The sequence below is a fragment of the Moschus berezovskii genome, chromosome 4 (assembly GCF_049115385.1).
Source record: "Moschus berezovskii isolate FMDL1 chromosome 4, NW_MosBer_1.0, whole genome shotgun sequence".
NCBI lineage: Eukaryota > Metazoa > Chordata > Mammalia > Artiodactyla > Moschidae > Moschus > Moschus berezovskii.
In genome coordinates, this window is record NC_142463.1 from 15,267,568 (window position 1) to 15,281,861 (window position 14,294).

The window sequence follows — 14,294 nt, forward strand, 5'->3', positions numbered from 1 at the left end:
GCAGTTAGAAAAGGGGCTTCAGACTTATGTAGCCATTTGGAGTTCAAGACAGACACACCCTCAAACACTGAACTTGGCGTTGTTCAGGATTAGGGAAAGGGGTCTCCAGTAAGACTACATTATTCATTATTATAGTAGTGGGGTACTGTATAATAACCTGTCAGTAAGTATGACCATCTGGTATCCAGTTATGTTTAGAACTTGAGTAGTAAGGTATCTGGCACTAGGCTTAGTGCTTTCTTGCTTCAGTAGAAACCTTCAGTTCAGTTCAGTTCAGTTGCTCAGTAGTGTCCGACTCTTTGCGACCCCATGAATCACAGCACGCCAGGCCTCCCTGTCCATCACCAACTCCTGGAGTTCACTCAAACTCATGTCCGTCGAGTCCGCGACGCCATCCAGCCATCTCCTTCTCTGTCGTCCCCTTCTCCTCCTGCTCCCAATCCCTCCCCGCATCAGAGTCTTTTCTGGTTTAGGTGAGCTTAAATAAAGACAGCTGAACCCTCTTTTCTCTCTAGTCACCCTACCTTGTATTCATTCATTTATTGCATCCTCAAGCAGTGAAGTGTAGGCCTTCCATACCAGACCACCCCTTTGCCCTTTGGTGTATGTGTTCAGTATACATTGCATCTGCAGTGGCTTAGTGCAGTGACTGGCCCAAGGCCACTAGCTAGTCGGCAGCAGGCCAGTTCACAAACAAAGGTCTTTTTATTTCCAGAACAGTGTTATTTTTCTTCTGAAATTGTCAGTTTAAGATTGGTTTTACTGTAGAAAGCATATGCTTCCTTAATGCTTGAAATCCTTTTTAGCCATTGTGGTTGATAATGGTTTTAGGTCCATCTGTGTAAACATGAGAACCAACTTGATGTTGGTGAAATTGTTTTGTTGCAGAAATTTCAGTTCTCAAATTTAATTTTCACTTTTCTTTGTAGTTTGGGAGAATATCTAAAATAGCAAGCGCAAGTTAGCTTTCCTCTTATTCATTCATATTAATATTCTTTCTTTATCTCTCGTTGTCTCTCATTCCCCTTTTGAAATATAGTATCCCAACAGTTTTAGCCAATTCAAGTGAAGAAGCTTGGAACTAACTTCAGTGAATACCTGAGTAGTACTGGAACATAAAATGTGTATGGTAGAGCTACTATTTGGGCAAAATAAAAATCATGTCATCTAATGACAAACGTGATCGAAATGCCAGTCAAGAAAAGAAGAAGTTAATGTGCTTTGTACATAGGGAGATGCTTGATATATGTTAAGTTGGAGACATATAGGAACTATTAGGGACATTCTCAGCCTGAAATGCCTAAAGGCTGCAAGTTGGATGATGAGGGGCATTAGGGTGAAAGATGGTACCGGTGTTTAGATTTGTTCTTCAATCACAACTGGGCTAAGGCATATTTGCTTACATTTAACAGTGAGAACATTATTTTTAAGTAGAATTTGACTGCCTGGAATGGGGCAGCTCTAGTATTTTAATAGGAAGCAGCATTGATCAAAGATTGGTCTTCATTTTAGGGGAGTTTCCTGTGGTCTTTTTTCCTTGAATAGTTGTTGTGATGATAGGGATTTATGTATTGTCTCCCAACAACATTTGTTTGGTTTTAGTTACTTTAGAGAGCTATATGTGGGTTTAGACATATTACAAAGGATTTTTGTAGAGAGAGTGAGGTATATGCTAAGAATTAGGCTTTAGCTCTAAAGGTGCAGAGTTTTAGAGACTAGGGGATATTGTAGTAAAATCTTATGTTTCTTTGTATTTTATGAGCTTGATCATTTTGGTACATCCTGTTCCACGTCCAGCATATCACTCAGGGAGGATTTGATAAGAATGGTACCTGGTCAAAACCAAGAGCTTGAAAGACTTCCAAAAGAATCTCAAAGGAGGAGCACTCTGCTTTTGAGATGTTTTGAAAACTGCTTAGATCTTCTTTCTTTAAGAATGATAAAGAGTAACTGGGTATTTGAATGACAGTTAGATTGTGTACCCTTGAGTGATCTGATTGAATTATCTCATTTTCTGCATGATTTTCTCCTTATCTTCCTTGCAGTGGATGGCCAAACAGAGGTATTCCCCACCCCCTCTCTCCTCCTACTTACTTGTCATTAATTTTTCAAACTTTGCTCATCTGTCCTGGTCACCTTTCTGAGAAGATTCTGACTTTCAAGAGTTTTATGCCGTGAAATAGTACACACCGATGTTTCCAGCTTTCTGGTCTGGAAGGCCTTGTAACTTCCAGGACACGCGCGCGCGCGTCCTCTTCCTTCATTTTATCTTAAATTCACTTCAGGTCACGTGGATTTCTGATTGTAGTCCTACTAACATTTTAAAGGCCCAGCGACAACCTCATATATTCTGAACTTCCTAAAATAGTTTGCTGTCCCAATAAATCTTATTTCAGAGCCAGGCTTTCTAAGAGGCCTCTTTTTTCTCAGCAAGTACATGTGCAACAACTCTCCTTCATTCAGAAGTAATTATTTATCAGACTTCGTGCTAGGTGCTGTGAGGGAATCCAGAGATGAATCATACTCACGTCCTACCCACAAGAAGCTTATAAACCAGAAGGGGAAATGTGGTAAGAAATACATAAATAATGATCATACAAGGTAATGCGGTGAGGGCAGGAAGAAGTACACATTAAGAGCTCTGAAGGTTCATGGAAGGAGTGATCACTTTGGTGATTTAGATAGAGACTTGTGGAGTGATGGCAGTTGATTTGAGCATTGGAGAAATGGCCTTTTCCTGGTGGACTTTGATTCTTCCCATTTTAGTTTTGGAAAGGAAACTGTGTTTAAAACCAGATGAAAGATAATGGGAGTTGAGATTTCTTATAGTAATAACCATTCAATACTTTATCTGATTCTTAAGTCGTCATTAAATAATTAAGCAGGCAGTCTTATTCAGGTATTTATAAGCTAATTAATGAACATGAATGATAAATCTAATTAATTATGAATTAAATCTGGAAAATTCTGTTGTGCATTTTTCAAAAGAGTCATCTAAGCTAATGCGGCTTGGTCTTACTGTGTGTGAATAGCTTTATTTCATGATAGCAATAGCAGTTAGGAGTAAAAAGGATCCTGGAATATAAATCTCTTTCTTACTTTTAAATCCATTCCTTTCTCATCATTCTAGAAGATGATTCTGGCATATTTTCCATGGGTTGTAGATGTTACAAATAGGCTAATTCTGTAGCAAAATCAATTTAGTTGCAATTAATATATTAAATTAAGTGAGAAGTTACTTTATGTTTTTTAACTTAGGTGTTTAGTGAGCAAAATTTTTTTATGATTAAGTTTTATTATTTTAATTTTAAGTTGTGCCACAGTCAGAAAATATTGAGAATACTAGCTTATTTTCATAAAATCTGTTGCTTGAGATTTGATCTAATTTGTAAAGCCCCATGTGAAGACTGAATCTGCTTTAAGGAAAGCCTTTTGAATAAAAATACTCACCTTTTCTAGGAATTTATAATAACAATTTATGGTCTTCCAAGAGATACTGAGAATTATCTACAAGTTATTTCTGTGCAAAGATGCTAGAAAACATGCTCCAAACCATTTTCTCTTTTTCCTCATGAAAAGATCTTCTGTCCCTGATGAGGAGAGTACAGTACCTTTGTTTTTTGAAGTCAGGAATTTATGAAAAGAGGTTTCTGGATGGAAAAATCATAAAAGTTGTGACTACATCCAAAGCTGAAATGATCCTTTGTTTGTAAATTCAACTTAATGTAAAGAAGAGCAGTGAGAACTGTCCAAAGATGGAAAAGAATGCCTAGCCAGTGCACCAGTTTCCTAGAACTGTAGAGGGAGGAGCTCATGTTTCAGTGACCTCGTAGGGTGCACTGAGGGAGCTGGGCAGAGGTTGAAGTAGAGCCGTGAGCATCTTTAGTGGAGCTGGACCTTAAAGCACCCCTCACCCCGTTTTAAAGTTCTATGAGGCAGTAAAATGTAAAGAACATTATTATTGATTTGGATTTTTTTTGCCATTATTCATTTATGGTTTTCTAATTCAGAATGGGTCTCTCAAGTTAAAAACTTAATAACCTTTAATACGTTTGTCAGTTCCAGAAAGACTTCTTAAAATTTTGTTTTGTGCACACCCCGACTCCAACAGTGTGTGGCTCTGAGCCAGCCAAAGATTCATTCATAATCTATTGACTGCACAGATGTTTGGGAACTGATTGTGCCAGCACATGCTTAGTTGGGGCCATTCAAGATTTAAAAGCAGACTGTGCACAGATGGTTTTAAAAATGCTTCTTGAATTATGCACCTTGATAACATTTGTGGGAGGAGATCAGAGGACAGTCAAAACTGGTTACCAGCTTTGTAAATCTTAAAGACCTTTGCACTCAGAGGAATCCTGCTTCTCATTAGCAAGTTATACAGAGTGTCACACTGGCAACTGTGCCTCTTCCCTTCTTTGACCGTAGCAGCTTACGTGGCAGATTCTGTAAGATCAGGCCTCTCCTTGGGTCCGTACAGTAAAAGGTTAGATTCATTTTTAAAGTTTTTTAATAATTAATTTCATTTCTGGAAAGGTTTTTTTTGCCCCCTTTAAAAAGGTTAGAGACTCGCTCTCATCATTGTCATGAGTACCTCATAGGAATCTATTAATAAAAATAAATAACTAAACTTCTCTAGATTACCTTGACTTCTTTGTTCTCAGTACACCTAAGAGAATAGTGTATAGGTCACGTGCATATGGTGATAAGTGAAGATGTCTTGGGAGCTGAACTGAAATGTTCTTACTTGGTTTTTTAGGACTCAGGATTTTAATCTAGTCATTTCCAACTGTGATTCAACACTCTTCACTTTAATTCCCTCCAGAAACTTCAGGATCATATTGCTTCCTAGGACTTAGAGTTCCTGCTGATGTATAGAGCTGCTTGTGGGCCTCCAGCACCAGAAATTGGCTCCAAACCTTTTCCCATTACATCATCACCCACTAATGTCATTACACCAGAGTGAAATCTGCTTTGAAGATTGTACTCTTGTTTTCCTTCTGTTCTTTCTTCTCATCATTTCCTTTAGAGGAAAAAGGAAAAAAAAAAAAATCAGAGATTTCTAGGACAATCCCAGGCAAACATTTAGGAGTGAATCAGACATCCTCACAGTCTAAACTTAGATTTATCAGCCTTCATCCACTCTGCTGATAGAGAGTGATCAGCCCAGCATGCATCCACACAGACCCTGGAAAGTAGCAGTTTGGTCATGTGACACCTGGCCTTGCTGCTTTTCTTTCAGCCCTTCAGAATTAGTTCTTAATGACTTACATAGCTCTCCGCCAGCATCCTGTCACTGGCATATTAAATCTTTTTGAATAATTTCCCAGAATAGAAATTCTTGGGATATCACTAAAGTTTCTTGTTCTTTATGTTTAATTAAAGTGTTTCTTAGAGTTAAGTATTTGCCAGATAAACATTTAAACCATCTGGAGTTTTTTACTTTCCCCCTGTAAATCTTTTCAAACATTACAGTATTATCTATATTTATGGTATAGATATAGCTGGTGCAGGGGTTCTTATTCATCTTCCCTCCCTCATGACAAAGCAGTTGACCAAACTGTGGTCCTCTTCTCTCTGTACTGAATTTAATTCCACATTGTTTTTCAACCATCTTTAAAGCTTCTAATTGATGGTGTGCTTTGTTTGACTTTGTGTCTGACACCAAGGTTCAGGTAAGGAAAGAACTGGAAGTGATTTCAAAGACTTTGTGCCATCCACTCAGTTACTGGCCTAGGCTTTACAGATTTTGTGTCCTTTGAGGCAGATTAGTTTGAGATTAGAAAGAATAATAGTCGTCAGCCCCAAAGAAATGGGACACAGTGACTAAAACAGCAGAATAAACTTGGCTGTTAGTTTTTAAGACTCTGGGTTTACATTTATGTACAGTATTAATCACTGGGGACTCTTAATATATGTGCTGCAGGCTGTGGCATGGAGTATGAGAAGCTACATAGACCCTGAAAAACATTGGAGAGGATGGCATTGAAAATTATGGACAACACTAGGGCAACCAAGTACCTTTTTTTTTCCTTCTCTCCAAATAAGACATTAAAAGTCCTTGATTTACGTTAGGATTTGAGTTTGGGTTTCTAGCAATTTTTTATATATATATATTTTTTTTTCTCCCCCACTAGGAATTTTAGATTTTCTGATTTCAGCTTCTTGTTAGTCTTTGTGATATAAGCTGGATGAAAGGGAAAACGTTCCTCATTTTTTGCCAAGACTTAGGTTGGTGTGAAAAGCCTCTTCAGCGCAATTGTATTATCTTCTCAGACTGAAAAACTGAATGGGTTAGTGAAAACATCCGCAGGAAAGACAGAGATGGATATAAAGCCTGACTGTTATGTGTAACACGTGTTGTGCGTGTGTTTGTTTTTAGTGTCAGGATGTCCACAGAAGGAGGATTTGGTGGTGCTAGCAGCAGCGATGCCCAGCAGAGCCTGCAGTCCTTCTGGCCTCGTGTCATGGAAGATATCCGGAATTTAACAGTGGTAAGGAAGAGTGAGAGACTTTTAACGAGCTTTGAGATGAATAACCAAAACTTAGGCTAAAGCATTTTTAATCTCAAGCACATTTACAAAAGTATAGTTCATGTCTGACCTGTGGGTAGGAAGATGAAGATATAATTTACTTTAGGTGAGGTAGCTGCATGGATTTTTTTTTTTAGTGGCTTTCTTTAGGCCTGTGGATGCTTTGACTTGGAGTTTGTTTAATGTGAGGCAGATCTTTTAGAGAATGCAGAAAAGCAGGGCTTTCTTTCCTCCAGAAGCTGTAGCTCATTTCTATGGCCTGATTTAGTGGCCCTGCCAGATTTCTAGGACCTGATGAAAACTCTTGGGCAGTTTATTCGACAGCAAATATATTGTAAGCCAGCACTCTTTCCAGGTGTTAAAAGATGCACTTAGATTGGGGTTTCTTAAGAGCAGTATTATTGACACTTTGGGCCAGATAATTCCTTGTTGTGAGGGGCTCTTCTGTGCATTGTGTGGTGTTTAGCAGCATCTCTGGCCTTTAATCACTGTAGCCAGTAGCACTGCACTTCCAGTTCTGACAACCAAAACTGTGGCTAGACACTGGCAAATGTCGCCTGGGGGCTGAAATCATCCCTTTTGAGACCCACTGACAGAAGAATCAAAACCCTGGCCCTTGAGGAGCTTACGATGTAATAATTACACCCAGGTCATTTGTTCAATAAGTATTTATTAAATAGTTACTGAGTCAGGTACAGTGATGAGTCTGAAGCATTAAAAGGGAGGGTATTATGTTATATCCATAATGAATAATGTTCTGTTTGGTGCCATCTCAGCAAATGGCTGAAGGAGCACTCTGTTAGATATGTCATTCCTGCCCCAGAGGTTTTAGCATCCTGGTAGAGCAAATACTGGATTCTTTCTTGATGCTGCAATTTCTTAAGAGTTTCTGGTCCTTAACCTCTGATGCACATAATCAGTTTTCATTTACTCGATGAATACTTACACACCTACTATGGCTAGGCTACTTATTGTGAACCACACAGACAAAACCAGTGCACTCACAGAACATGTATTCTGGTGGGAGAGACAGAAACAGGTAATGAATGAGTAAAATAAACAGTAACTTCTCATTGTGATAAATGTCCACTGACTTCAGGGGCCAAAAAGCCCCTGTATTCTGGATATCCTTGTGGGTCATGTTTGCTTATATGGGGGATTTTCAGTATTTGACCTTGGTTTGGGCTTTCTCTGAGTGGCCTGTGTTCACCAATGGATTTCCACTGAAAAATCATTCTCCTGCAGTCTAAAGGTGGTAGTTACCAATAGTATCTTAGATATAAAGCGGAAGGGAGGGGAAAAATGGAATTATAAAGTCAGAAGTGGGGTATTTTGTATGTTTTGAGGGGATAATGTCATGGTTAAGCTTTCAGGTTTTAGTGCTGGGATCAGCCTGGTATAAAACTAGTGCCTTCCTGAGTTCTGGTGGGATTCGGCAGTGCAGCAAGCCTGTTCCAGCTTGAGTGCAGAAACAAATTCAGGATCAGACAAGTGATCAGATGAACTTTAGAATTTCAAATTCAGCACCTAGCTTTTCTGTATTTTGTTGGACTTTGAATTTTTATTTTTTAACTGTGGTAAAACAACACAACAAAATTTACCATCTTGACCATTTAAAATGTACAGTTCAGTGGTATATTCACATTGTTGTGAAACAGATCTCCAGGACTTTTTCATCCTGTGGAACTGGAGCTTTACACTCATAAAACAACTATCCACTTTCCCCACTCTCCAGCCCTTGGTAATCACTGTTCTGCTTTGTTTCTTCTAATTTGGCCGCTCTAACTACCTCATATAAGTAGACTCATACAGTATTTATCTTTTTGTGCCTGACTCATTTCACTTACTTAGCATAATGTTTTCAAGGTTCATCCATGTTGTAGCGTATGACAGGATTTCTTTGTTTAGGCTGAATGATATTTCCTGTATATGTGTATGTGTTTGTATATGTGTATATACACATTTTGTTTATCCAGTCATCTGTCAGTGGGCATTTGGGTTGCTTTTGTTTCTTGCCTGTAGTGAATAATGCTGCAGTGAAGAGGAATATGGGCTTTGATGTTACCTTGCTTGGTTTACTTTTCAAGTTTAATTGACATCAGACAAGATAGTGGTGTTGACCAACTTTTTGTAGCTAGACAGCTAGTCCTTCAGAGGTTAAAAGTGGATTACTTTGAGGGATTCACTTTTAGTTCAAGTTTTATGAGTAAGGAGAAAGACCAAGGAAGAAAGTCATTTTTTAATCATTTTCCTGTTGATGGCTAAAGTTTTCCTTCCACATGCTCTCAAGGAAAGAATCCTAGACTGCTACCATGGTATCTCTTAAATCAGACACTTAGAATGATGTTTGGCTTGTAATAGTGTATGAGTGAGTGAAAATCGCTCAGTTGGGTCCAACTCTTTGCAACCCTGTGGACTATACAGTCCATGGAATTCTCCAGGCCAGAATACTGGAATGGGTAGCTTTTCCCTTCTCTGGGGGATCTTTCCAACCCAGGGATCAAACTCAGGTCTCCTGCAAGGTAGGCGGATTCTTTACCAGCTGAGCCACAAGGGAAGCCTTGGCATGTAATAGGTGCACAGTAAATGTTTAAATGAATCACAGACTCCTCCACTTCAGATTTAGTGCGAAGCAGCATAGTGCCAGGTTTGAGTGAGAGTGCAATCCAGTAAAGGCCCTTTGCAGAACTTTTAGTTTCCCTCTGCCGGTGGCAGATGAAGGCATCTGCTTCTCTGACTGAACCTCTGCCTGTGTGACGTGGCTGATATTTTAGTGTTTAGTGTCTGCCTTTGTAGAGCTCAAGTAGCACTTACAACCAGACTTCCTCAGGTATGCCAGAGCCTCTTAGGCTGATATCTCAAAATGTCTACCAGATTTTTAAAAAAAACTGTACGTTCAAACTATCCAAACATAAATGAAGCTTATGAGAACACTCATAAGGTGTTGTGGTCTCTCTAAGACTGTGACAGAGGTGTTCCAAAAATAAGTAATGTGAGTTTGCTAGTCCATGGGGTCGCAAAGAGTTGGACACAGCTGAGCGACTAAGCACAGATGATACAGTCGATGATATATTGGAGACTGGCCCCAGTTGTCTCGGTCTTGTTCTGCAAAAGCAATTTGTCCTTCATCTCAGCGTGGCCATCATGCTCTCCTCGTTCTTGAAAGCTCTGCATTGTCCTTAAATCCAGGTGGTGCTCACCTGAAACTGAAGTTGACTAAAAATCATACCAAAATGATTATATACCAGGATGATTGTGTAAAATACTGTGTTCCTGCCTAGCAGAGCTCTGGGATCAATGATTAATAGACTTCTTGGCATTAAATTTTACTCTCTAGACCTCTTTGAAAATGGGGAAGAAAGAGCTAACTTTTGTCCTTTGTGGGGCAGGTGGGGAGGTAGTAATGCTGAATCTTAGAGAAAAATCTAATCCTTCTTCAACCTCCCTCTCTACACCCCATTTAGCTTTCAAGTTAGCCATAATTTAATGCTTTGGTCACTTTCTTTTAATTGCCAGTTATATCTTTTCATTCTTCAGTGTCTCCAGATCGGAAGATGACATTTCCACCATTACAATCAAATCTCATTTAAACGAGAACTTGGAGGTGAAGTTTGGTGGACTGCTAAAAAATAGGTCCTGTGCTGATTGAGTCCTTCCTGTAGAACAGTGCTTCACAGACTTTATTGTCTATATGTGAACCACATGAGGGTCATGTTGAAATACAGATTTTGATTTAGTAGGTTTGGAGGGGAACCTGAGATTTTGCACTTCATTCATGTTCCCAGATGATGCCACTGTGGGCCTAGGGACTTCGCTTTGAGCAGCAAGGCTTTAAAGCAGTGGTCCTTAACCCTCACTGTGGATTATAGTCACCAGGGTAGTTTTCAAAAAATGTGATGGCAGGACTCCACTCCCTAGAGTTCCTGATTCAGTTAGTCTGAGGTAGAACCCAGACATCTTGTGTTTCAGAAGCTCCCCAAGGTGATCCTAACATGCTGGTCCATGTTGAGAATCACTGCTTTTGAGAAGGTAGAATCTTGATTTTTCAGAGTGAGTGCCTGACTAGGTAGGCCTGCGAAAGATATCTCATCATTATTTGAAACTCCAGATGTTGTTTAGTTCAGCCTGAGACCTATTGACTGTAATTTGGCTTTAAACTCTCATTGAGTGAATTCAGACTTCTTGAAGTTCAGCAGTTTCAGATGGCAGCATTTTTAAACATACTTCTTTGGTTGTGGTCAGGAGCACAGAGATGTTCTGAGAGAGAATCCACTCTCCCACCTTTCTGACGTCACTCCCAAGAATAAAATGTGTCGGTTGTTATTCCACTTGGATTCGCATCAGGATAAGAAGTTAAATGTTACTCATGTCGGTTGCATGGTTGCCAATGACAAGGGGAGCATTGAATTGAAAGCCAATTTACCGATCGTGAAGGGGCACCTCTCTCCATTAAGCTTGTCATAAAGCCTTACATGTGACTGGAAAGCTGGGCTGAAATTATAGAAAGCTGGGCTATTGTCAGTGATAATGAGCCACACACACACATCTGAAGATCCTTTAAGATCTCAAGGTTTAGAGATCATGAGAAAATTTCTCACAAAAGAAAAGATGTATGGGACTTAGAACAGAGTTTTTTGTAAGTTTCTTCCTCATTTTACTCTTCATCAAGGTGGGACTATATCTTGACTTCTCCTTGTTTTTTTTTTAATTGTAGTCTCATAAAAATCCTGAAAGTAATATTCTTTCAAGTTGGGGAAGGAGGTCTTTTTTATCAGCTCTGGGCTTTAGTTGAGTAATCTCAGAACAGTGTTGTGGGAATTATATTAAATGACGAAGCCAAATGAGAGCACACTTGTAAAAGACCTAAATCTTGTGGTCATAATCTTGTGCTGTGTGTATCATCCTGGGAGGCCTTCCAAAGGAACTGTCATCCCTAGAGTTTTCTTTGGCATTTCTGTTTAGCATCATTTTGTGTGATACACCACACAAGAAGGAGGACCAGTGATTGATTTCTGTAGTTAAATGTTTTTTGTTTTTAAATCCCTTTAGGGTCTGGCCCCAATCCAGCATTCCCTTTCCTGCTGCTCCCCTCTGTACTGAGGTCATGCATCTAAAACTTAAATAGGCCAGGTTTATTTGTCTCTGTGCTTCTGTGTGTGCTGTGTCCTTTGCCTGAATAACATTCACATACTTTTCCAGCAGGCAGATTTGCAGGGTCCCAAGACACGATTCAGATGTCAGCCCCTCTGTGGAACATTTGCCAACTCCCCTTGCTCACTCCAACACCTCCCCCCACCCACCACTGCCAGTTGGTCATCTCTCTCTTTTCCCTGTGGGGTTTTACACCCACATTCTAGTATAGTTTAGGGGATTATAAAATTTCTTAAGTGATAGTCTCTAAACTGTTTGGTCAGAGAAAGTGAAGTCGCTCAGTTGTGTCCGACTCTCTCTAAACTATTTGGCTGTTCAGAGAAAGTGAAGTCACTCAGTTGTGTCTGACTCTTTGCAACCCCATGGACTGTAGCCCACCAGTCTCCTCTGTCCATGGGATTTTCCAGGCAAGAATACTGGAGTGGGTTGCCATTTCCTTCTCCAGGAGATCTTCCCAACCCAGGGATTGAACCCAAGTCTCCCGCATTGTGTGCAGACGCTTTACCATCTGAGCCACCAGGGAAGCCCGACTGTTCAAAGAAAAGTTTATTTGCATCTTCCACATAGTAGTAGGTATCATGCATTTGCTATCAGTTGAGTTGCATGAAGGAACAGATGAAAGGAGGAGAAGAAATTAGATTGTGTCATGCTATCTCCTTTTGGTAAACTGGACTTCTAAGTCTCTACCACTTCAGAGTTAGATTTTTAGAGGCTTCGTGGAAAATGCTGATACTTAATTTGGAAAAGGAAAAGATAAAAAATTGATGTTGGGGATTTGTAGAGGTCAGTGGTAGCCAAGCAGCTTGTTGGATTTGGGTGGAGAAATTAGCTGTCTTGGGATTTCCCTGGCGGTCTAGTGGTTAGAACTCCGTGCTTCCACTGCAGGGGGTAATGGGTTCCATCCTTAACTGGGGAACTAAGATCTTGCATGCCACAAGGTGTGGCCCAAAAAAAATATATATATATATTAAATGTATTGGTGTACATTTTATCTTAATAGTTCCTGTTCTTATGTATTCATAAAATAGATTCTGGGAAGGCTAATGATGTTTTTCCAAAATGCTGCACTGCCCTCTTTGACGTATAGTTGACGTTTTTTATTGGTCTTGGAAAAGAAAGTTCACTAATGCATGTTAATTACACCAAATCTCAAATAAGAGCTGCTTCCTCCGTAATGTGATGATGTAAATTCCCAGGTGAGCATATTGGATTTGGTGAATCACATTTCAGACCACTTATAGTATCAATCATTTGACACCTAGTGCCAGTAGGGATTTTGCTGATTTTAGCTAATCTCTGCCTTTTCAATTTTCTCTTCTTTGCAACTTTGAAACCCAAAATTGATTTTTATTTCTAGAATTGCATCCATCATTGGCTGTGTATTTAAATACCAGTAGTATCAAAATAAAATGAAAAAGCACTTAAATCACAAGTAATTGAGTAGTGCTGATACTCCTTTCCTAAATCCTTTCCACAGTAAAGTTAAGTGGTTTCTTCCCAATTTAGTCTTGTTTGTTAAGAAAAAATCAACAAGACTACTCCTAAACAGCAGCCGATAAATTCACCCTTACCCTTTTTCCATACTCTTCTACTCCTACCCCCACCCCTAGCAGATTTTGAAGATAGGGCCTTCGATGCTGTGATGGGTAAGAAGCTCCTCCCTGGTTTCTGGTGTCATGTTAGTGCAAAGGTCAGAAATAACCAGTGTCACATTGGCTGAAGTGAGCGGTCACTGTGGTCCGGTATTGCTGGCACTTGCCCTGCAGTCCTTGATTCGAAGGAAAAGGTGACAACTTGGAGAAAAACCCCTAAGGCCAGAAATCTCATTTTAATCTGCATATTGCAGACTGGCAGACTTCCTTAGGGGGGGGAAATGCATTCATAATGCATCTCTATATTGTTCTGGCAAAGAACTTGGTATTGTTTGGGGTTACTTTTCATGAGGGCCCTGTTAGAAGGCATCGTAAGTTTATCCTGAAACCCTTTGTTGGAAGCTCTGCATTGGTTAAGAAGTATTTTGCTCTAGAGCTTGTGTTTTCTTAATTTCATTTGTAATTTCTCTCCTGCCATATTTTCTAAAAGGAGGGACTAAATCAACCAGGGGGTTTCATGCTGTCTGTCACATCCTATTAATTATTCCTACCATTTATGCACCTCTTGTTACTCATTTCAGAAAGATTTCCGAGTGCAGGAACTCCCACTGGCTCGTATTAAGAAGATTATGAAACTGGATGAAGATGTGAAGGTGAATTCACATTCATTTTTATTATTCATCTTGAAAGTAAAACAATGGGAAGATTATTGCTCATTTCTCTAGAGCTCAAAGTTTAATTAAACAAAAATAAAAGTATTGTCTGTTGATTTTGTATTTGGTTCCTCTCTAAAATTGTTAAGTGACCTGAAATTGAACAGTTTTAATTATTGTATGGTACTTTTCTGAAAATTGGGAATATCCTGTTTGCTAGCTGTTGAAATCCAAGATACTGAGTATTTGTGTTTTGAATTGCCTGATTATTTCCACTGTGTAGCGTAAACGTGTATCATCATGTCAGCAGAACAGTGACGTCTTCCTAGCATCCTATTGCAGTCTCTAGTTAGTTGATCTGAGCT

General features: G+C 39.5%; 1 protein-coding gene across 5 annotated transcripts in view; it reads left to right on the plus strand.

Annotated features, from left to right (window-relative positions):
* NFYC (nuclear transcription factor Y subunit gamma) overlaps positions 1-14,294 on the plus strand; it is a 67,767-nt gene that overhangs the window by 31,537 nt on the left and 21,936 nt on the right. For all 5 annotated transcript variants that reach the window (XM_088835181.1, XM_055401722.2, XM_055401723.2 and 2 more), the window contains 2 exons: positions 6,383-6,494; positions 13,858-13,929. In XM_088835181.1, coding sequence (XP_088691307.1) covers positions 6,390-6,494; positions 13,858-13,929 — 177 coding nt within the window. In that variant the 5' untranslated portion in view covers positions 6,383-6,389. The remainder of the gene's footprint in view (positions 1-6,382; positions 6,495-13,857; positions 13,930-14,294) is intronic.